The 24,671-nt window shown below is 36.1% G+C and overlaps 3 protein-coding genes across 3 annotated transcripts; 2 read left to right on the top strand and 1 right to left on the bottom strand.

Annotated features, from left to right (window-relative positions):
• The first annotated feature begins 2,756 nt into the window (after window positions 1–2,756).
• On the top strand, window positions 2,757–5,261 carry LOC106139970 (uncharacterized). The gene is made up of 4 exons (XM_013341485.2): window positions 2,757–2,894; window positions 3,934–4,144; window positions 4,442–4,526; window positions 5,156–5,261. The coding sequence occupies exons 1-4, from the start codon at window positions 2,757–2,759 to the stop codon at window positions 5,259–5,261; spliced, it is 540 nt and encodes a 179-aa protein (XP_013196939.1).
• A 1,472-nt stretch (window positions 5,262–6,733) lies between these two features.
• LOC106139975 (uncharacterized) lies at window positions 6,734–7,630 on the top strand. Its single transcript, XM_013341489.2, has 2 exons — window positions 6,734–6,934; window positions 7,011–7,630. Exons 1-2 carry the CDS (start codon window positions 6,871–6,873, stop codon window positions 7,343–7,345), a joined length of 399 nt encoding a protein of 132 aa, XP_013196943.1. The 5' UTR covers window positions 6,734–6,870; the 3' UTR covers window positions 7,346–7,630.
• A 3,720-nt stretch (window positions 7,631–11,350) lies between these two features.
• On the bottom strand, window positions 11,351–16,347 carry LOC106139973 (protein ARV1). Its single transcript, XM_060944656.1, has 7 exons — window positions 16,151–16,347; window positions 15,683–15,802; window positions 15,001–15,125; window positions 14,392–14,519; window positions 13,548–13,619; window positions 12,589–12,756; window positions 11,351–11,881 (listed from the first exon to the last, which is right to left on the bottom strand). The coding sequence occupies exons 1-7, from the start codon at window positions 16,247–16,249 to the stop codon at window positions 11,769–11,771; spliced, it is 825 nt and encodes a 274-aa protein (XP_060800639.1). The 5' UTR covers window positions 16,250–16,347; the 3' UTR covers window positions 11,351–11,768.
• Window positions 16,348–24,671: the final 8,324 nt, after the last annotated feature.

Genomic DNA, 24,671 nt, shown 5'->3' with positions numbered 1-24,671 from the left:
CGAAACCTTTTCACGAATACGTCGATGTAGCAAACCGTACGTCATATCCAATTGCACGGTCATCGACAGGGAATGAAGTGGTAACTGTGACATTAATGCCCTGATGTGGCATATGAAAAGGTCTGTAGCTTCGTTACTACGCTGTTCCCTTTCAAATATTTTTCTATAAACTTTGTGTGGGGGCAACCTTGGTCCAAACGTTTGTTTGAGTGCTTCGATGGCGGCAGACCAGGTTGGGGTATGATCCTTCACACCCTGCCACCATGTCGCAGCCAACCCGGTGAGTAACATAGGCAAGCCACGCAAGGCGTTTTCGTCGCTTACTCCAACACAATCTTTATAGACCTCTATGGCGTCTACAAAAGATTCCACGTTGCTAGACTTCTCGCCGTCGAATCGTGCTGTGCATTTTGCGAAATTACCATGTAAGGAACTACTTACAGTTGGTGGGCCATTTACCCTTTCCATTAAAAATCTCAGCTGCTCGGTTGTTATCATGATCGGAGCAAGCGGAGGCAATGGAACAGCCTCTGGCGCAGGTGCAGGTTGTTGTACAGCCTCCGGAGTGGGCGGCGGCGACGCCACCACATTAGCTTGGGCCGCGCCCGCCGACGAACTCTCTGCGCGAGATCTCGTAAGCACCATGGTAACACGATGAAGCAATACGTGTATGTCGAAATAAGAGTTCACGAAAGTCCAGACGCACTATCACAACGTTTACCAGTCTTTATAAATAATGTCCAACACACACAATAGTTGTATAAAAAGTCTTAAAAAAAGTCAGGCCGCGTAAAAAGTCGTAACTATTGTAGTACCTACACATGTATCGCGAGACAAAACAGTAACACTGTCGCGATAACGGTTTTTTTTTTTTTTTTTTTTTTTTTGGGTACACTAAAACTTTTTGGTAAGTTTTTGTTCACTGCAGGTAGGTAAAGTCTCAACACAAAAGAGTATTTAGGTACGTTAACTGTTCACGTACCCAAACAACGGTTCTTTTTTTATGGTACACGAAACTATTTTTGGTAAGTTTTTGTATTATTAAAACGGTATTTAGGTTCGTAAACTGTCCACTATCGTGGGAACAAACAGACACGCTGTCACGATAGGTACACAAAACAGTTTAGATACAAAACCTAAATAAATTATGCTGTTCGCGGAATATAACAGACACTTCTGTCGCGAAACTATGTCCAGCTTTTGAGTCTTCGTGACTACGTGACAAACGGCGTTTTTCCGTCGTAGAACACAACAACACACGCGAATAACTAAAAGAGCACACGGCCCACACGTTGGAGCGCCAATATAGCGGGGCGAGATTGAGAAGTAAAAGCCAACTACGGGATAACAACTTTACTTCGGTAACTTATAAAAAGAAATAACAAAACTCGCTCGCTAATAAGAGGTGCATACCGCACCGGTCCGCGCGTTGTTTAAAGACTGACTTGTTCAATGAGGCGCACGGGCGGTCCTCTGCGCGGGCGCTGGGAACGGCGTGGTATGGACGAGGGGGGCGCAGGGTGACGCGATGTCTCCCCGGAAGGGCCTACAATGTTGCCCGCTATAATAGTTATTTTGTCCGACAATGGGTCTGTTCTACAGTTCCATTCAAAGACACGATAAAATTGTCTCAGTTTTATCACACTATGGTAAGATTCCCAATGAAACTATTGAGTTGAACAAGCATTCAAAGCTTCAAATTATAAAAAGTATAGATATCCGTCATAAACTTGGGATTCTTTTTTAGGCGATGGGCTAGCAACCTGTCAATATTTGAATCTCAATTCTATCATTAAGCCAAATAGCTGAACGTGGCCATTCAGTCTTTTCAAGACTGTTGGCTCTGTCTACCCCGCAAGGGATATAGACGTGACCATATTATGTATGTAAATATCCATGCATTATTCAGTTCAACTCATTCATAAGTCGATGGTAAACTTTTTGGTCCCGCTAAAATCAGCATTGTATTACGGACACAGGTCACGTACAAACTGTAGCAATTGTACGTAATGAATAGGTAAATTGAAGTGCAATTTCTCTTAATGTTAACACCGTAAGTTGTAATACCTTTGTCGACAAATTAAAAATCGGTGTTAATTTCAGCAATAATGTTAATTAAACCAACGTCTCCATGGTAATTACTTTCACAAAATATTTTCAAAGGTACCATAAGATTAACGTACATAAGTACTTGTACTTGAATGCAAATCTCGTTTTTGTAGGAATATCAGGATAGTTCAACTTAACACTCACCTACTGGTAGGCTATTTTAGAATTTAATTAAATTCTGTTTTTGAAATTCTACAAGAGATATACAGATATATAGAATTCATTAAGTCTACAAGAGAGGAGCCTCTGTCAAAAATCAGCAAAGCTACAGAAAATAAATTGTACCAAGATAAAACAAACACCTATGAATTTTCCCTTTCTATAATGAAATTATTATATTTTAATGGTTAGAGATTCAGCCTTCACTCCTTATTTTCCTTGGAGAAATCAATGGTAATCGGAAATGCAGTAAACAAAACCAATTAACATCTGACAACTCTCACAAAACCACACGAAGAAGTTTGCCAAGGGTCAGTCAACAGTGAGACATTGTGAAAGATCGTCTCGGTCGCAATCCGCAGTTATATAAATCAGAAACTCTGGATTTTTGTTGAGTCGCACCGAAAGAGCCAAGCTTTGTTTTTGTCTGGCCAAAAATCACGAAGCATTCCGTAATTAATACGCGTGACTTATTACAAGGTGTCAAAATGTCTAGGCTCTTGCCATTAGTTCTGGGTTGTCTGCATCTGGTGATGGGAGGTCCGGCTGTGACGCTGCAGGACTTGGAAGTGGCAGATGATACTGTATCCGTCGGCTCTTATATACGGGAAGTGAGGGCAGCCGCGGTAAGTTGGCTTCATTTATATCGATTGTAGTGTCATCAATTACGAAATTGTTAAGGAGTTTTTGTGGTACAATTCTTCAATTTTTGTCATGTTTTACATACTTAACGTAGAAAGTATGTAAAAGTAATTTACAATTGATATTAATTAAAATTACTAAAATAAATATAGACGTACCTAAACTTACTTTAACAAATAAAGGCAAAATTTCCAACAGTGTAAAGGCATAATTTGAATTTGTGTGCGCCATCTTAGAACTCATTTTGCTTACCATCAGACTGATAGAAGTAGAGCTCAAAGACACTATTCCCATTATAAAATAGAGCAAAAAAAATATTATAAAAGCATAATCCACTTTAAAATAACTAAAAATTAATATTGTACCTATTGTGGAACCTGACCGTAAGCCTCGTCACGCTGATCAGTCACAGAACTGATCATGCAAGACTGCCAATGAAAAGTGAAATTAATTTGAGTTCTAATTTCTTTACGCAAATTATTAGGTAGATACCTACCTATACCAAATCAGTTTTCAAATTTCATCAGTGATAATTACAAAATGACGTTAATTACTTATTCAAAATTAAAGAAACAGTTCAATAATTTCTCCAGTAGACTCGAATCAAGATTCTTCTCCAACCTGGCCTTAGTTTCTGTTCTAACCTGATCTCAATATAGCTGAGTCCCGGGTGCACCTTTTGACCAGACTTTCCCAATGTCAGGTTTTTACACGTCGACATCTGTTACCTTTGCACGGGAAACTAACCCATTTGAATTATGGTTAATGCTACTGAAAATAAATTCCCTTATTCGCCTTTTACGACATTTATGGGAAAGTGATTCTATTGTAAAGCATTACAAAACAAAAACAATATAATTTACATTTTCTGCAATCTGTTCTGAAGTTCTTTGTCGAAGGTACTGTACATATTTTTTATGTTGTTGATAGTACGATTAATAAACTCATATGTTTGAAAATACCTACGTGTGTGTCAAAAAAAGTATCGTCTATAATAATCATCCCTAAACCGCATCTCCACAGCCTGATGACTGGCACAAATCATACGAGAACGAAGGTGATGGTGAAATCGGTTACTCTCGAAAGAAGTCTGGAGGCGGCAAAAAGGGCTACCAACACTTCGACTCCTTCCACAAAAAGGCAGGCGACAACTACGAATTTGAGAAGCAGGATTCCTACGGTCTCGATCAGAAAGAGCAAGATGGCGCTTACAGCAATCGCGATGAGAGGAAAGGTGACCTCAGGAGACCCCCAAAGATAATTAGGCGACCGTTCAAATTTATCAGGCGTTTGATCAATTGGATCTTTTGAATTTATACATTTGGCCTTTGTTTGATGCAATAAATATGAATGATGAGTAATGCTTTTGATTGCTTCAAATCTGATTTTTTAACGCTTAGGTAGGTTCGTGTGATAGTAATTTAATGAGATATCAGAAAGAACCTGTTTGATTTCGATATAGAAAAATAAATGCTTCACCAACATTAAAATTTTGTTTTCCCATGAAATACAATTTATATTTTTCTTACAGTTGAGCAAAAAAGACGACGACCTGAAGATGTTGAAATAATTGGTCACGATGAAGATAAAGCAGAAATTGAACATGAAGACTTAAAGTAAGTAGATACTAAAAGGAATGTCAATATTCCCTTGTCATCAAAACTGTTTGCCATCTCTAGACTTAAACCATCCAGCCGGATGGTCGAACGTGGCCTTCGAGTCCTGTCGAGACTTTTGACTCTGTCTACTCGTTCAGAGATAAGGTCGTGATGTGTGGATATCATAGTCATTTTCATGGCGTTAATGCCATTTGCGTCCTCTCCCCAGAGAGGAAGCCCGAAATTTGAATTCCAAAATGATTGGCTATAAAAGGCAAATGCGAACAGTTATCTGGTCATCCTGAAGACAATATAAGCATGTTTATTCCGTCGTCTCAAGAAATAAATATTGTGGTGCTCCTTCTAATGGCACAATATTTTTACATTATCTTCTTAGGATGTCGACTCTGGCAGATCATTTTTGCGAGGACCAGTATATCTCACCGATATAGCATCATTAGAGGCATTATACAATTTGTTATGTGTGCTGGTAGTAGGATATGCAGGAATACCTTTACGTGCGCCATCGTCTGAGAAGAGACGCTACAAAGACCAACCATATCTATGCTATAGCCACACCTATTATATGCTAGCAGTTATGCTATATTATGCTAGCTGTTTAACTCTCGATTTTTATTTCTTTACAGAGAGGGCGCTCCTGATGGCAACGGTGGAATAGAAGCTCATGGACATGACCCCAGGGACTACGTTCTTCCAGAAAAATACACGTACGGTTCAGAAGAAGAAGACTAAGTGGATTTTAATATAATAATAGATTTAGTGTTACTTGTATTGTATGTACTTAATTTTTGACTGATATTGTTAATTATTCTTGTACACTCGTTTTGTAGGTGTAATCCTACTATAAAATAAAAATTTGTTGGTTTTACTAGCCTCTTTTTTTATTACTCCCCTGTTATAACTTTACACATTAAAGGTACATTTTTATTATGGTAAGTAGATCCTATTCAATTAACCAATGTGAGTAACAGATAAATAGGTATATATGTAACTAGCTGTCCCGGAAAACGTTGTTTTGCCATATAATTTCTAGTTAAAAAAAAAGTGGACAGCTCTTATCACTAAGGGGTATGAAAAATAGATGTTGGCCGATTCGCAGACCTACCTACTCAACATGCTTACAAAATTTCATGAAAATCGGTCAAGCCGTTTCGAAGGAGTACGGGAACGAACATTGTAACACGAGAATTTTATATATAAGAAGACAGAAAAGATTGCGATGTAAATTTGTTTTACCACACATAAAACAAAAGTTGTATCGGAAATATTACTATTTTACTTACAATTTATACCTGATTTACGACACATTGCCGAAATAAGGGTTTAGGCAATAACAAAACTTAAATTAAAATTTAAGTAAGTAAAGGTTTAGGAGTTTGGGCTAAAGATCAACCGGTCGAAGACTAAGGTGATGATTGTGGACCGTGTCAATAACAACCAGCCAGAAGTCACTAGTATTGCGGGTTGTGAGGTTGTTCATTCATACATATATCTGGGAGCGTTGATCACCAACAATGGAGGATGCGACGAGGAGATAAAGAGACGCATGGCCATGTCAAGATCTGCCATGGATAGGATGAGGAAGATCTGGAAGAGCCGGAAAATCACAAAAGCGACCAAAGTACGGCTTGTACGTGCATTGATCTTCCCAATTTTCCTTTACGCAGCGGAAACGTGGACCCTACGAGACACTGAGAGAAAACGCATAGATGCCCTGGAGATGTGGTGCTGGAGAAGAATGCTTATAGTAGTATGGACAGACTTTCGCACCAACCAGTCCATTCTCCAGGAACTCAGAATCAAGCGTCCCTTATCTTCCTTAGTGCAGGCTCGAATTCTCACTTTCTTCGGGCACGTGTCGCGTCGTAACGAGGCATCCATTGAACGACTGGTGGTGCAGGGGCGAGTTGAGGGTACTCGACCTCGAGGCAGGTCCCCCATGAGGTGGACAGATCAAATAAAATCAGCACTAGGTGACCCTCTCTGTGAATGCTCCAGAAAGGCAGCGATGCGCGACGAGTGGCGAAGGATTGTAAAGCGAGCCACTAACCCTTCTGTACGACCACGACCACTCTGACAAGAGTGTAACGCATAAGAAGAAGAAGTAAAGTAAAACTAAACGCAATACGCTCTAACATTTGATTATAACGAAACGCAACGTAGCTTGACATGACATGACATTTGACAGATCACCACCACTGACAAGTCAAATTGTTTTCTTCCTTGCGATTGCGACTCGTGGAAGTGAAGATTCATTGTCCGCATAAAAACAAAAAGATTTTGTTCCCCAATACGATAATATTTTGTGATGTGATAATATTTAAGCCTAGGATTTGCAGACATGAGACTAAGAACATTTGATGTAGCTGCGCTAATCCTAAACCTCGTACATTTCGCTTACACTGGTAAGTAGCCGACAATTATTTAATTGAATCAATTTATTGTGGCGGTGTTATGCGAGAACTTTATTCTTTTTAACAGAGCACATCCTGTCCTGCAATGTGACCTCTATAGATCCATGCCCTGGGGACAATCAGCAGTGCAATCAGGTTACAGGGCGCTGTGAGTGTGTAAAGGGGTTTACCATGACAGACGAGGATTGCAAACCTGAAAGTGCCTCTCCGCCGAGCCATGCCACGGCGGCAGCTCTCGTGACACTGTTCACGTTAGCACTGATAGCAGGAGGCCTTGTATTAGTCATAAGAAAGTACAACTTAGTAGACTATGTGCGGCAAAAGATCAACCAGAGAAGAAACAACCATGTCATGTATGAAGATGTGATGATTGGGCAAGATGACCCGCCCCTGAGCCCGTGAAGATGCCTTCATAGTTAACAAATGTCCTGTTTTGTAGTTGTACACAAATTGTATTGTTTACACATACAATAATTAAGGTATTTGTAGTGAGATAAAATTTCATTATTTATTATTATGGTAGCTACTGTGAGATGTAAATATTGTCATTAATTTAAGTTTGGTTTATAGTTACAACTCGAAACAGGGGAACAACTGAGTATTTTGTATTTATTCCTGTAGGTAGTATAATTGTTGTATATTATATCTAAGTTCAAGTCAAATGGTTAATATAGACATAATTTTGTATATTGTTTATTGGATCTCCTAACGTAAACATCCCAACCACAATTGTTTGGATGTTTTTCCTCCTGCGTGTAACTATTGTATGACCTATACTTTTCCTAATAACCTTAACCTGAAGCATGTGCCTATTGAAATAGAATTATTGATAATATCATATTGTTGGTTAGCATTATCAATGCAAGGCCAACAAGAGTCATTAGTATGTATGCAAAATCTCAATTTCATGGAAGTGAATTAATTGGAATTACGTGTATGATATCATCAAAATAACGAAATTGATTTATCCAAAGTTCTTAACAGGAAAACTAGTTCTTTTTTTCTAATAACAATTGAATCTGGTATAAATATTTTTTGCATGAGATAAAAACTTACAAACCAGTTTTGATATTAAGCTATTTTTGTATCGAATACATATTTAGTCACAAAACAGATTATGTTATTTCCTGAGATATACTACTTGCTTCGTTATATAGAAATCGGTGGTTTAAACAATTTTGAAGGCCTTATACATCTTTATTTTTGTAACTTTTTTGATCATCACATAATACTTAATCAAACCAACTTACAATTGGCTAATATACTTTCAACTGCAAAATAAAGTAGTTATACCATTAGTTTTGTTGGATAACAATTATATGATGCGGGACACATATTAAACCTACTATAAAATAAAGATTTCTGACAAGTTTTAGTTCCAATTTACTTACAATTAATCTCTATACAAATGGGAAAATTAAAATCAAGGTGATAAGATTTGGTCAAATGGAGCAGAGGTATTATATATTGGTGCAAGGCAATTGAAGTATTAGATCTCCCTTGAAAAAGATCTCTCGTTAAATTGATTATGCCTTCGGGATAAAGTTTGTAAAAAATAATATGGTAACACTGTTTCGATAGTCCCAGTGAAATAATATTTTCGTAGCTGCGCACAAATTATCAAAAAATATTCCACATAAAAACCGTTCAACACTATCAATACAATTAATTTACAGGCATGACCCCCCTCTTTTTTGTTGAAGATAATGACGCACAAATTTAAGCAATTTTATATAGTTAAAAGGCACTGTTTATTATTTTATTGGCACATTTACCTGGCTAAAAATATATATATCTTTTTCTAAGTATGTGTACTGAAAGATAATACTTTTTTATATTTTACAGCAACCTTTACATGTTCCTTATCTGCGTATTTTTTTGCAAATTGTTAACTAGTTTACATAATACCTAGCGGCTAATAAAACCAAGTTTTTATGGTATTAATGGAGCTTATTATGTGGTTATATTTAATTTTATTTTTTGTAATTACTATTTATATTTCTATTAGTTGTGGAGTTTAAAAAAAAATGCTCTGAAACGATTCTGTTATTGAATATTTTTCTACGTCCATCCACGTGATCTTCTTATCAACTTCATCCATCAACTGTTTCATTGTTTACGTTTACTAGTGATAAGATATAAGTACATAATAAAAGATAGCCTTTAATGTATATCTAATAATGATGTATTCAAATGTGTATGTTATGTGCCTACAAGATATTACGGACCTTAACTGCATCAGACATTTCCTGTTAGCGCATTATAATTTGTAGGGTAAATGAAGAGGATTCTATTTTTTCGGGCAACTTATTAACTGTAGCTTTTTAGCCTAACAGCCACTTCATCAATTGAGACACTGTGTTGTATAATTCACATTTTGCGAATATTGTAATTATCAATTTAACGCCAAGGCTTATGGGCAAAAGGTCTCTTTCGCAAAATGACCCCTGGTCCTTCCCAATATAACCAAGGAACATTCATCTATCATCTAACACGGTTCCAATTCACACTCTTCTTTTATATTTGCTTAGTAAATTTACTTTCATTCATCCTTTCTATATGATCAAACCATCTAAGCACTCCCTTATCTATCACTTATAAGTCTTCATTCATATCTCAGCATTCTATAACACTGTTCTTCATACTATCAATTAAATTACACTGATCACACAACTTAACGCTGTCATTTTTATAAATTAAAAAACGCTGATTGACTAGGCAAATTGCTATTATATTATTATATTACCAGAAAAACTGGGAATTGTTTAAAGCAGTATAGTAAGGGAATCTCATTAGCAACATTTTATCTTGCCGATCGTTTGAGAGATAGCTATAAAATTTTTAGATAGAAAGAATTGTGGGGAAGCACTCGGGAAATATTTTCCTTGGCAACTCTGCTAGCACAACTGATGCAGTGTAGGGTCTAAGCTAGCTTTCCACTATTGCTTACGAAAACTTGTGATTAAGGTCCATCAGCAAATAGGTAACCAGTTAAAAAATTTGCCTGTCGTCTTTGGTAGCTGGAACCAGAGGAATTAGTACGAGTTTTAATCGACCAAACGAGTCGAGCAAGCGAAAGCGTATTTGTATGTGGTTTAATCAGCGCCATCTAGTGGTAACGCGATGGCACTAATGCAATTCCATACAAATTCGCGTTTACCCGCTACTCTAGTTCGATCGAGTAAAACTGGCACTAACCCCATACAACAAACTATTACAGACTTGTTTACTAGCTCATATTACAGGATGTGAGTAATCGAATGATTTTAAACGTATCTTCCTCTCTCCATAAAGGTGTATTCATAGCTCTTTGTGGTGGAAAGTTAGACCTATTTTAATCGTTAGATAATTTTATAATTGAATTTTGTGATTATTTGCTTATGCTCAATTAAGCCAAAGACTGAACTATTATTTACCCAAATTATATGTTGAAGATATGTTTGTATATTTAGCATTGTTTTGTAACTTCATATTCACTTAAAAAACAGTAAGTATATTAAATAACTACATTTTCAGATGTATTGTGAATTTGAAAAGGACGCCTCTAGGCAGCTACAATATCTATGGGGTGCCACAGATAGTACCTATAGATAGAAGAAAGGAAGCTTATTATAAAAATCTATTTTTATTTTAACTGGTACATACAATTTTTTTTATCTCGAACTGAAAACCGGACTATTTAATTTTAGCCGTGCTGTTTTAAAAAGGTGATAATGAAAATTGAAGCTAATAATTTTTTGGTGCATTCTGCATTGAACTTATTTTTGACCAAATGCTTACCATGTAGAACACAACGTTTATGTTTAAAGTTTCAAATTATAGGAACCTACATTATACACTATTTATATTGCAATGTATGAACAGTGTATGTATACACACATAATTTATTTATTTATTTATAATAGTATTAACTATAATTATAAAATGCGTACACACAGCTTCACAAGCATACAAAATAATATAGTGAATATGAAGTTAAACATGTACTAACAGTTCTGATCTTTGAATTTTTGTCAAAATTTCATTAAGAATTTACACTTATTTGGACTCGTTTACAGTGGTAGAAAAAAATCTCTTAGTGTTGCATGTTTCTAAGTCTTAATTAAGAGCTGAACAGATTTAATGCTCTTATTTTGGAGTCTTGTTTGGCTCCTTCTCATGAGCCTTTTAAAATCTGCAACCCTATTTTCCCATTTTGAGGAGTCCACGTTGAAATGATGGTAGCTAGTATTTATCAATGTTTATTTTTGTATTTTAAATATATTTCCACTTGTATTGTCTGCAAGTAATAATTTGAATAAATAATTATGTTTTGATTTGTTTTTTTTAATTACCTCTAAATTCTAGTAAATATTTCAATATATATTTTTCTTATTTTGGACATTTCTTTGTAATTAAACAAAAAGGATCAGGCAACAAAATAATTTTAATTAATAACATTTTTTGGTATAAAAAATACTTCACAACAACTGATACAAATGTGAAAAAATCCTTACTTATACTTTATTTTAATGGCTTTAACCCCCTGAATTTTTAATTATTTTTTTTATTCTTATTCCTTATGTGGTCAACAGTCCAAAGAGTACTCCATTTTATCGTCGAGGGGAAAGCACTTTAGTTAAAATTAAGTACAGTTCTACTCGTATATATTAAAAACTGTTTCATAAATGATCACTTCTTTTCAACCTGTCTTAAGTCGGCATCACTTCATCATTGTACCATTGAAGTTGACAATCATGTGGCTTCAACACTTAACGGTTATTCACGAGAGTTTGTTCAGTCATAGTCACTGTCCACCCCGTAAGCAATGAAGACGTATTCGCGGTCACAGTATACAGTCCCTGAGGGCGGGCGTGACGTACAAGCTGGCGAGGAAGCGCGCGAGGCTGGCGGCCGCCACCGCGCTCAGCGTGGCGAGCGTTGAGCGCTCGTATATAACTGCAATTGTAACAGCGACGTTGTTTTAACATACATACATATGCTCACGTCTATATCCCTTGCGGGGTAGACAGAGCCAACAGTCTTGGAAAGACTGAATGGCCACGTTCAGCTATTTGGCTTAACGATAGAATTGAGATTCTAATTATGACAGGTTGCTAGCCCATCCCCTAAAAAGGAATCCCAAGTTAGTAAGCCTCTCCCTTAGTCGCCTTTTACGACATCCATGGGAAAGAGATGGAGTGGTCCTATTATTTTTTGTATTGGTGCCGGGAACCACACGGCAACGTTGTTTTAATTCAGTTTTAATTAATGATACAAGAACAAAAGAAACAATAAAAGGACCACCCCCAACTCTTTCCACTGGATGTCAGAAAAGCGACTAAGGGATAAGTTTATAAAACTTGAGATTAATTTTTAAGGCGACGAGCTAGCAACCTGTCACTATTTCAATCTCAAATATATCTAAGCCAAACCGCTGAACGTGGCCTATCAGTCTATCAAGACTGTTGACTATCTACCCCGGAAGGGATATAGTCGTGACTATATGTATGTATGCATATTTTAAAATAAGGACTACACTCTCGTAATATCCCAAAGGTAAATTGGTTGACTGTGCATTAAATTTTAACTATTGTAAATAGTCTTATTAAAAGTGTGTGCAATAAAATTAATTATATGGTGCAATAAAATAAATAATTACCTACCTGTGAAAACGTTAAAAAACACCATGAAACTGTATCCGAATACCAGTAGATAGTGTATCGTCTTAGTTTCTTGTGAGGTCTCAGTATTACCCCACACTAGCATTGGCAGAGTGAATAGAATACTCATGTTGGCGAGAGAAAATCCTTTCACTACTCGGAGGAACGATACTGTAAACAATAAATTGAATGTTTGTTATGAAACATACATTCATATGGTCACGTCTATATCCCTTGTGGGGTAGACAGAGCCAACAGTCTTGAACTTGAAGACAGAATGGCCACGTTCAGCTATTTGGCTTAATGATAGAATCGAGATTCAAATAGTGACAGGTTGCTAGCCCATCGCCTAAAATGAATCCTAAGTTTGTAAGCCTATCCCTTAGTCGCCTTTTACAACATCCATGGGAAAGAGATGAAGTGGTCCTATACGTTTTTGTATTGGTGGAATACATACATACATAAAATCACGCCTCTTTCCACTTGTCACGATCCCTGCATAATTCTTTCGCTTCATCATGATCGAAAAATTCCATTAATATCCTTTCAATGGTAATTTCGGGAAATTCTGTCTTAATACATTGGAAATGTTAACCACTGCACGACCATAGAGATGTGTAGATTTGCAAATTGTAAAGACGCTTATTACATATAGCTGTACCCGCGACTTCGTTCGCGTGGAATAGTTATTTCGGGCATCATTGAAGCCCTCAAGGATGAATAATTTTGCCCGTTTTTTTTTCAATTTTCCATTATTTCTTCGCTCCTAATAGTTACAGCGTGATGGTATATAGCCTAAAGCCTTCCTCCATAAATGGTCTATTCAACACAAAAAGACTTTTTCAAGTCGAACCAATTCCCTGATTTCCTGAGATTAGCGCATTCAAACAAACAAACAAACTCTTCAGCTTTATAATATTAGTTTAGATTTTAATGCTATGTAGGCATTAACAGATACAAACCTTCGTAACGCGATGACAAAGGTTTCGTCAATTTCATCAGACCATGAAGAATCATCATAAACATGACTATTCCTGAAAATTAGTATAAAAACAATCGGTTAATGTTCTTCTTCTTAGTTATACATACATACATAAATCGCACGACTTTTCCTGGGGGGTAGGCAGACACTACATCTTTCCACTTACCACTATCCCTGCATAATTCTTTCGTTTTCATCTACATAATTATTACTCTCCAACATGGCTTTTTAATAAAGAGAACGGAAAAAGTACACAAATAAAAGCTAGCCCCTAGTAAGTTCAAGACTTATGGTATACAAACACATTAACACTATATTCATTTAATTTATTTAATACTAGCTGTGCCCGCGACTTCGTCCGCGTGGAATAGTTATTTTGGGCATCATTGAAGCCCTCAAGGAGGAATAATTTTCCCTGTTTTTTTTTCACATTTTCCATTATTTCTTCGCTCCTAAAAGTTGCAGCATGATGATAAATAGCCTAAAGCCTTTCTCGATAAATGGTCTATTAAACACAAAAAGAAATTTTCAATTTGAACCAGTAGTTCCTGAGATTAGCGCGTTCAAACAAACAAACTCTTCAGCTTTACGATATTAGTATAGATATTTCGCCGTTCATTTGCCTGTGTCAGCAACAGTACTTTACTGAAGAAGTAGCTTTTTTCAAGTTGCGGGACAGAATAATAAACAGGCAAAAATCTCTTCATTTAAAATATATGTATGGAAAAATGTCCAGTCTCTGTCAAGCTTTTTGGCGCAGTAGGAGGACACCCCGCAAGTGATATAGACGTGATTATATCTATGTATGTATGTAACAAACATACCACTAAAAGTAGAAATGAACTGGACATAAAAATCCTTCTCCATTATGAAGAGATCATTGTCATTGCTCCTGTCTTGTTGCTCCCACGCCCAACACTGGTCTTTCAAGATTTCCGGCACTGCCGTGTGGCTGAAAATTGGGAAATAAAATATTTAAACATATCCAAACATAAATGAAACAAATTAATACAACTATCTAATATAGTTGCCTACCCCTCTGGGAAAGTCTATATCGGTTCAGTCATATGGTCACGTCTATTCCCTTGCGGAGTAGACAGAGCCAACAGTCTTGAAAAGACTGAATGGCCACATTTGGCTGTTTGGAAAAATGATAGAATTGAGATTTAAATAGTGACTGAGGTTGCTAGCCCATCGCTTAAAAGAAGAATCCCAAGTTAATCTCTTAGTCGTCTTTTACGTCATCCATGGGATGAGATGGAGTGGACCTATTCTTTATTCTACTACTGCTAGGAACCACACGGTACCAGTATATCACAGATCTTTTTTAGCTTTCTTGTTTCAATGTTTTATATTATTTTATACATATATTTATATCATTTGCTATGTCAACATCCATCGTTAGAGTAACAAGTAAATCGACATACAAAAACGTGTTGTTATAGGATCCATTCCGCATGCCGCACAATGAGTCTACAGCAATATTGAACAGGCTGTCTCGTCTCCACAACCCGTACGTTTCCACCATGACGAGGATTATAAACAGCTTCCAATATGACTGAAAAACACATATTTAGATAATTAGTATCCCATTTAGTTTTGCTATAGGCTATACGTACATAAAATCAAGCCTCTTTCCTGGAGGGAGACAAAGACTACATCTTTTCAATATTTTGTGATCCCTGCATACTCTTTCGCATTATCCACATTCTTATCACTTTTTATGCAAGCTACTCTTGACCTGACCTTTAGCCAGGATAGGCCTGATACATTCACCCAAAGAAAAACTTGGCAATCATTTCAAGTGTTAATTGTATGGTGATTTAGTGTACTTTGTTAACATAGAGAGTGTTTCTGCATTTCAAGAAGCATATTCAAATGTATTGTTTACAATTTTTTGTTTTTGACAAGCTTATTATTAACATATTCATTCATTCATATAATCACGTCTATATCCATTGCAGGGTAGACAGAGCCAGCAGTCTTGAAAGGCTATGTTCAGCTGTTAGGTTTATTGATAGAATTGAAATTCAAATAGTGACAGGTTGCTAGCTCATCAGCTACATGAAGATTTATTTCTAGGAATTTTGAGCAAAAATAATTCTACTTTCTTACCTTAAATTCTGTATTATACAGTACATGCCACTGTGCTTCTTTGGTTATTAAAACTATATCTATCATAACAATAACTGGATCATATTCTATGTATTTATCTACTATTCCTTTGCATTTATCCTGAAAAAGTTAAATTCATAATGTATTAGTGAAACTGAAAGTACAGGTTTATGCTGGGTATGTGAAGAAATAAAACGATTACACGAGGGGCTTAGTACATTTACATAGTTATTACATGTATGATTTGTCAGTTTATACTACGAATAGTAACTAGGATTAGCAGGAGTGGATAAGTTTAATAAGTTTGTTTGAGCTTAAGAGAATTACGTGTTTTTAAGAATTACCACAAAACGTAAATATAAAACGAAGAGACTATTGGTATATGGACTGTTCGAAAAAACTATTGTAGATAACATAAATGTTCATATAATTTTCCAGGAAATGATAATGTTTGTCCAAAACACTTACACATTTGGTAAGTTTCAAAAGTGTAGGTCCGTATGTTTTGTATAAAGCACTGTGCGGTTTGCCACAATTTACACATCTGTATTGCTTATTTTCTGTCATGATTTTCAATATTACACTGTTTTTCTTTAATAAAAATTATTACGATTAACTTAGCCACTACATAGTCACACGATAACAAACGATTTGAAACGAAGAGAAAGGAAACGTCAAAACAAAACAATTATCTGTCAAAGTCACGAGCGAATGAGATGTCAAAACGCTTTAAATATTTTCTTTTAGGTACCTACTTACATTTTTCGTAGTACCTAGCTATAAGGCCTTTGTCAGCTTAAATTTTGGACGACTTTTTGCATTTTTATATTTTTGGGTAAGACGTGGTATTCTACTTCATTACAATGGAGACCCGCACGTGTTATTTTGCTTTAAATTAAAAAAAAAAAACTTTTCGCTACCGTATAAAATCTGCTTTGTAGTAGGTATGTAGAAATAAGGTACACTAGCGCCACTTCAGTTGCCGACCCTAGATGTTAACGGCCGGCTCTGTCCCAGGACGCGAAAATCTGTTCACAATGTTAGGTAATATATTCTCCTTTTAATTTTTGCGTGTTATCCCCGGTCACACGTTACACTATTTGTTCAGTCTTCGTACAAATTGTAATGATGGGGCGCTTTTGATCACATTCTTTAATCTATACATAGGTATGTATAATAAAAAAGTTACTGACCATGTCTGCACCAGCAGAAGGCTGTTTGAAAATACACACCTAGTCCGTCAACCTCTTTGCAATAAATAAATAGGTTAGTACTGGCCACCTATAAAATATTATGAGAAAAAGAATACATCGCGGGATCGTTCGTTTTTTGTAACTTTTAGTTTAGAATCTTATAATAACCTAATGATCATCCGAGTTCTCTAATTTAATGTATATTTATGTTAATGAGTCCTTATATTAATGTACAAGTTCAGTGATGTATCAACCTTATGTGCAGTTTTTCTCCATTTATTTCAAGTTTCAACCCACACTCAACATTTCAGTATTAAACAAGGCAAAAATATGATTTTAAGAATTGCTGTCTGTCTGTTTGTAAGCACAAAACACGAAAACTTTAACTTTGATTTTAATGCTGTTTTACAGATGTCTTAAGCTCGGTCCAACTTCAATACTTCAATACTGGTATATAAAATTTCCTCCTCCCATCTTATGGGTAATAAAGGTGGACAACTTCTTCAGTGAACTTTTACGGCGAACGAAGTCGCGGACAATAGGTGGTTATTGTATGTTAGGTTTTTTAATACACCAAGCTATTCCCGTCAGCCTTTGCAGCCTCTCATATATTTTGATTTTAGATAGATACTTAGATAGATTTTAAATATTTGAGAGATATTTGTTATAATAGCATATGGAGTATGTCAGCTGTTGTAATATCTCATATTATAAATATTATAACTGGGGACTTAGCATTTATATTCAATAATTGTGTTGACAAAGGGAATATGCCAAATTTAATGAAGTATAGTTAATTAATTCCGCTATTCAAGAAAGGTGAAAAATCCGAGCCTGGTAATTATAGACCAATCTCAATTTTACCAATTTTGAGCAAGGTGTTCGAGAGAATCATGCTTAATCAAATGCAGCTTTACTTTAAGTGTAATAAATTATTTCATAGTCAGCAATACCGCTTTGCCCGTCACCTACATGAAGAATCCCAGTAAATCTTAATCTTAATAAATCCCATAAAATACTTAGGTACATACCTATCTCTAAAAAAACATCTGCCAATTAATATAACAACACAACGATTGAACAAACGTTTCCCGGTAAAAATATACATTTCCAAGAAAATTATTCATTGGAAACCATACAATTTCACTATAATAAGCTCCATTCAAGTGAAACAATTCAATAGAAATAGCAGTCCATGCATATTCTAGTGAGAATATTGTAAAAATCAGCACAGCGCTGGCGGGTCGTGCAATGAAAGCATTGAATTGTATTTCCACTCGAGATTCCAAGTAGAAATTCAATTGAGCTCGTGGTTATCTTAGATTCATAAAAAATATATACCTATTTATTCTTAGTTCTCTTTCATTTATAAGTAAGTCAATGAGAAATTATGCGCAAGTTTATTCCAACTAATATTATGAATGCAAAAGTAAGTATATCTATTTGTTTTGTTTGTTGGCATTTCTTCTTCCCTTAGTTGCCTTTTACGACATCCATTGGAAAGAGATAGAGTGGTTCTTTTCTTTTTTATATTTGTGCCGAGAACCAGACTTCTTGCATGACTGCTGGCTCTGTCTTCTTGGCAAGGGATATAGACGTAATTATATGAATTAATGAAGGACATAGGGTATTATATATTTTATCCCGACAAAAATGTTATTCCCGTGGGATTTGCTAAAAAACCTGTATTCTTTGTAGGTGGCGCTAAATTCGCGCGGGCGGCAGCACTCGTGTCATGAATCTTTACTTAACAGACCTTGTGACAATATCACTGTCAATGTCAAGAGTCCTGTATATTTATCTCGCTTCATCCGCATTCATGTCTCCCTTCATGCAAGAACGTTGGTTAAAAAATCATTTGACCATACAGTTCGCTAGGACCATGACATGTCTACAATTTGATCAAGATACTTTCGTCAACGAACCAGAAGACCACTTTAACGTTCTGGAATAAAATAAATAAACAAAACAGACCTCAGAACGCCATGACTGTCACCGTTGACATTTAATTATAAAAGAGCTGTACAGTATTGTAGCTAGGACAATGCGGCTGGAATCTTTCTTTGAAAGGCAACGCTCAAGATATCGCAGACAGAAGCTATTGAAAGCCTATTGTGGTGAACGTGGTATTGAAACAATTGTTTGAACTGAATTCAATATTATATTAAAATTGATGATTTGGCAATGGTTTTCAATGCCTACATACATACATACGTATAATCACGTCTATATCCTTTGCGGGGTAGACAGAGCCAACTGTCTTGAAAAGACTGATAGGCCACGTTCAGCTTTTTGGCTTTAAGATAGAATTGAGATTCAAATAGTGATAAGTTGCTAGCTAGTCCATCGCCTAAAAGAAGAATCCCAAGTTCATAAGCCTACCCCTTATTCGCATTTTACGACATCCATGGAAAAGAGATGGAGTCGTCCTATTCTTTTTCCTATTGTTGCCGGGAACCACACGGCACACGGTTTTAAATGGCAAGCAGAGAAAAAAGCTGCCTGAAAGAAATTCTTCTTGAGAATAAAATAGATATATTTTCAAAATTGGATATAAGGTGTCACATATTGACATTACATAACTTAGGTAAATATAATATATCACTTCCAAAGCGCATGTATAGAATAGAAGAAGTTTCAGAACAAACTACCCCGCAGCATTTTCACCGGATGTCAAAGTACAAATATAGATCTCTTAAATCTAAATCGTGGACGAATGCACATCATCTACATTAAAAAATGTGAACAAGTTTAAAATTATGTTAAATAGTATTATAAGATATGTACTTAAGAAATAAATATATACGGGACAAATTACACAGATTGAGTTAGCCTCGAAGTAAGTTCAAAACTTGTGTTACGAGATACTAACTCAACGATACTATATTTTATAAAAAATATTTAGATAGATAAACATCCAAGACCCAGACCAATTAGAGAAAGTTCGTTTCTCACCATGCCCTGACTGGTATTCGAACCCGGGACCTCCGGTGTCACAGACAAGCGTATTAGGTACCGCTGCGCCACAGATGCCGTCGAACACTTACTCACTTAGTGTACAAATTATGTCAATACCATTATTTTAAAGGGACAGGCTTTTATGTCGAGTATTGTTTGGATATAAGATTAGGAGACTTTTCGGGTATCTACCTACTTTAGAACTCTGAAAGACATCTCTCCAAATTCCCACCAGTATTTATTTTTACGCGGACGAAACTCCAGATTCTTTTTCATACATGACCACTTCACAGAATACTTTTATATCGTTCAGAAATCGCAAATCCATCCAATTTTCCGGCGGTTCCAAGTAAATCCGATATTCACCGCTCAAAGGCACAGCTAATGCATTGGTCACTGGCTGCACTTTTCGTGGCGAGTGGTCAATAGGCGAGAGGTCCTGGTCCAGGATATACTCGTAAATGGATTCTGGTGCTTATTGAACTTTAAAAGTAAGGAAGTGAATGCTTTATTGTCCACTAAAGGAGTACATAACAAATATAAAACAGTAGTACAGTACAAAGGCGGGCTTATCCCTAAGTGGGATCTCTTCCAGGCAACCTGACAATAAGAGGATCGCATACTATACATATGTGGGAGATGTTTTGTTTTTTGTTTTTATTTAAATCCTTTTTGTTAGCTAACCTCTTTCTTATTTTTACGTTGGTAACATTAAGAGATAGAATAGTGAGTCTGTGGTACAAGAAAATAATATGATTTTTTTTATACACTTGATTTTCTTGTGCTCCTCCCCCCCACAAGAAAATAACATGATAGGTACAAGAAAATGAGGTTTTTATTTAAATAAAAGTTAACACATACAATTCCTAAATATTTGTAATAATGTGATGGGTATGCTTGTTTCTTGTCACAAATGTTAGGAGTAACGCGTACGCCACTTTTAAAAACCCTGTTCTAAATGAAACATATCTTTTGTCCTCCACAGTTTGTCCATGAAATCTGAAGATTGCACCGCCGACGTCGGCGCGGCCGGCTCGCAATTTGTCAGTCTGCCCTCGCTTTCCTATTATGTGTTACAAACAACAATGACACAAAGACAAACTTTGCGCCGGGCCAAAATGTACTACTGAGTTATTTTGATACATATGTATAATCACGTTGTTATCACATGCGGGGTAGAAAGAGCTAACAGTCTCGAAAAGACTGAAAAGCCACGTTTAGCTTTACGGCTTAGTGATGGAATTTAAATTCAAATTGTGATAGGTTGCTAGCCCATCGCCTACAAGGAGAATCCTTAGTTTATTAGCAATTCCCTTAGTCCTCTTTTACGACATCCACGGATAAGAGATGGAGTGGTCCTATTCTATTAAAGTGAACGGGAAAAACACTGCATTTTTATTTGTGTCTGTTCTATTTTATTTTTTTTGGTATCTCTGTAGTAAGATAAGACGACGATTCGGCTCGACCACCACTGAAGAAAAGATTTTCCGCCAGGCTAGGTATGATGCCTGGGGAACCGCGGCTCCGACGATGTTGTATCGGAGGTTGTATACGCTCCAATCCGTAAAAACTTTGCTTGCGCGATTTAGACTCTTCGCTGTCATTGGCTGAAAGCGTCACATGATAAGTTGTTTTGACTTGTGTCGTAGAGATGCCGCCAAACCTCAATCACTGCATCACCAACCACCCATGGCTTCAAATCAAACATCCGATTACACAAGCCAAATATGTACATGGGAGGGCGCACTAAGTAGCCCCGTGTAATTAAACGTCATCATTTTCACATTTTAAAAGCCCTCAAAACATACGTCTCACGCTTTATTAAAGACCAATACTACAAAAAGAAATAAAAACTTCACATGTAAATAAAGGTCTGAAAAATAAATTATTTTTCTAGTATCAAGGTCAAGTAAAGTACAGAGTTGTCGAGATCGCTCAGCTGAATGAATTGTGTCGTTGAATCTTACGCGTCGCTTTTCCTCTGGCCGGGGTGATATGACGTATTTAGGATCGTGGATTTTGATACTTTTATTTTTTTCGTACTTTCTGAAATATGAACCGATATTTTTCTTTTAACGTTTTTAAATATCCTTTAGATGAGTACACTTAACAGTTAAATTTATGCAGTTGAATTAAAAGTCACCCTGTATAGATAAACATCCAAGACAAGGGCCATGATGGCCAGGTGTATGAAATTACAAATAAAGATTTACTTTCAAAGAAGTAAAATAAACACTCAGAAAAGTGTAAGCCTACAAATAAATACTATTACTGTAAGTGAAATATTTGGCTTGGCAGAACGATACCTCTCTACTTGTTTAGGGGTTTATTTTCTGTCAATATTTAAGGTTGCTGAGAAATATATGGCTTTCCATTGAACTAGGTAAACAGGGTGACACAGGGTTGGGATTTGGGCGGATTATACGAATACGATAACACTGAAGTGTGGTCACCCTTATTTTGGGGTACCGATCCACTTACCTATTTCCTTCGTAATTATTGTGAGATTTTGAATTATTTTTTTTTTGGAATTTTAATTATTATAATATTATGCCGTGTGGTTCCTGGTACCAATAATAAAAGAATGGGCTAACTCTACCTTTTCACATGAATGTCGTAAAATGCGATTAAAAGATGGGCTTATAAACTTAGGATTCTTCTTTAAGGCGGTGGGCTATCAATCTGTCACTATTTGAATCACACTTCTATCATTAAGCCAAACAGCTGATCGTGGCCTTTCAGACTATTGGCTCTCTCTACCCCGCAAGGGATATAGGCGTGATTGTATATAAGTGTGTAAATATTTATTAGATAATGAATGTTTATTATTTAATGACCTTTTACCACATGGCAAAACTTAAATAACAACGAACTGGAAAATAAGCAGAGAAATATGGAAATCTACAAACTTAGAAGCAAAACATTAACATTTTTCACGTCAATCATAATGCGAAATTTAAGTTTACAAACCAAACTTCAAGCCAAAAGTAATATTCTACAAAGAACTCATTGCAAGAGACATCTACTGAAACAAGAGTATGAGCTACTAACTACCAGGACCGGATTAAGGCAATGAGAACTATTAAAATTTAAAATGTTTGTATACCAGTGTCTGTAAATTTATTTTCATCTAATTTAGTTAGTGCCGTGTGGTTCCCGACACCAATACAAAAAAGAATAGGACCACTGTCTATACTCATTATCACACTATCTCTTTCCCATGGATGTCGTAAGAGGCGACTAAGGGATAGGCTAACAAACTTGGGATTCTTTTTTAGGGCGATGGGCTAGCAACCTGTCACTAGTTGAATCTCAATTCTATTGTTAAGCCAAATAGCTGAACGTGGCCATTCAGTCTTTTGAAGACTGTTGGCTCTGTCTAGCTCGCAAGACATATAGACGTGACCATATGTATGTATGTAATTTAGTTATAGTCCGTTCGATTGTCCGACACGACAAGACATATTGCAACCACAAAGAAAGGAACAAAAAGTTTAATGTTATCTTATTTTATTATATCTAAAATCTTTCTTATATTTCAAATGTGCCGTGTATGCACTTGAGATTCCTCTTTTAGGCGATGGGCTAGCAACCTGTCATTTTTGGAATCTCAATTCTATCATTAAGCCTAACAGCTGAACGTTGCCTTTCAGTCTTTCAAGACTGCGGGCTCTGTCTACTCCGCAAGGGATATAGACGTGACTTTGTATGTGTGTGTATTAATTATAAAAATTAAATGCAAAAATCAACTTTATTTTTGGAATAATTTACAAATACATTCAATTTAACATTGTAAGTGAGATCTTAGTAAAATCCAGCCCTGTATCCCAGCTACTTCGTTTACATTTCCCCTTCTTCAAATATTAAACAGTCGAGTCTTAGTCGAGTTGTTTTTGCCTCTTATGCACCGAGCACTCTTGAGCGTTTTAATTTTAATACCTTAGTTTCGGAAAGTTACCAGCTCTGCTTGGTATACTCCTTTATTAGTTAGTGTACTGTTTTCTGTAGTTTCATCGTCTAAGTGTGAGTGTCGTCGGAGTAAATAGGTCTTTCTTTGTACTAATGTAAGAAAATGGTGTAGAATCAAATTCGGTCTACCAAGTGGTAAATCTAGATCTAGGTCATGTGTCGTCCTGGAATATCTATCCGCTGAAAAATTCGTCAATGCTGTTACGGTGAGGGAAAACCTTCACTTATATTGTTAACATTATTATAAATTATTATAAATGAAATAAATATATACCTACGGGACAAATTGTGTTAGCCTCGAAGTAAGTTTGAGACTTGTGTTACGAGATACTAACTCAACGATACTATATTTTATAATAAATACTTTTACATAGATAAACATCCAAGACCCAGGCCGATCAGAAAAAGTTATTTATCTCATCATGCCGGGATTCGAACCAGAAACCTCCGATGTCACAGACAAGCGTACTACCGATTATGAGAAGATTCTCAGAAGTAGAAATGAACGTTAAGTATTTTGCACATTAAATTTGTATCGCTTTACAAGTTACCGTTCACAGCAACTTTATCAAGCACGAAGCAGTTCAAGATTCCAGCAGGCTACATTCCAGGAATATTGGAATACTCTGGAACACGACAATATTGCGACTAAACAATTTGGCGGCCATTCCCGATGGCTGTAACGTAAAACTCAATCGACCGACGATGTGAAAACATGAGGGTTGTAAAAATAATTTTGCTTAGTGGATTTTGTTTGTATGAATTGCTACCTTGCGAAGTTATAATTTTTTTTTATACATTCAGTCAGAAAAGTATCGGGAATGGATTATTTATTTATGGTTCCAAATTCAAATTTTTGTTTTTTTTTG

This window comes from Amyelois transitella, chromosome 6, assembly GCF_032362555.1.
Source record: "Amyelois transitella isolate CPQ chromosome 6, ilAmyTran1.1, whole genome shotgun sequence".
NCBI lineage: Eukaryota > Metazoa > Arthropoda > Insecta > Lepidoptera > Pyralidae > Amyelois > Amyelois transitella.
This window is presented reverse-complemented; position numbering and strand designations above follow the sequence as displayed.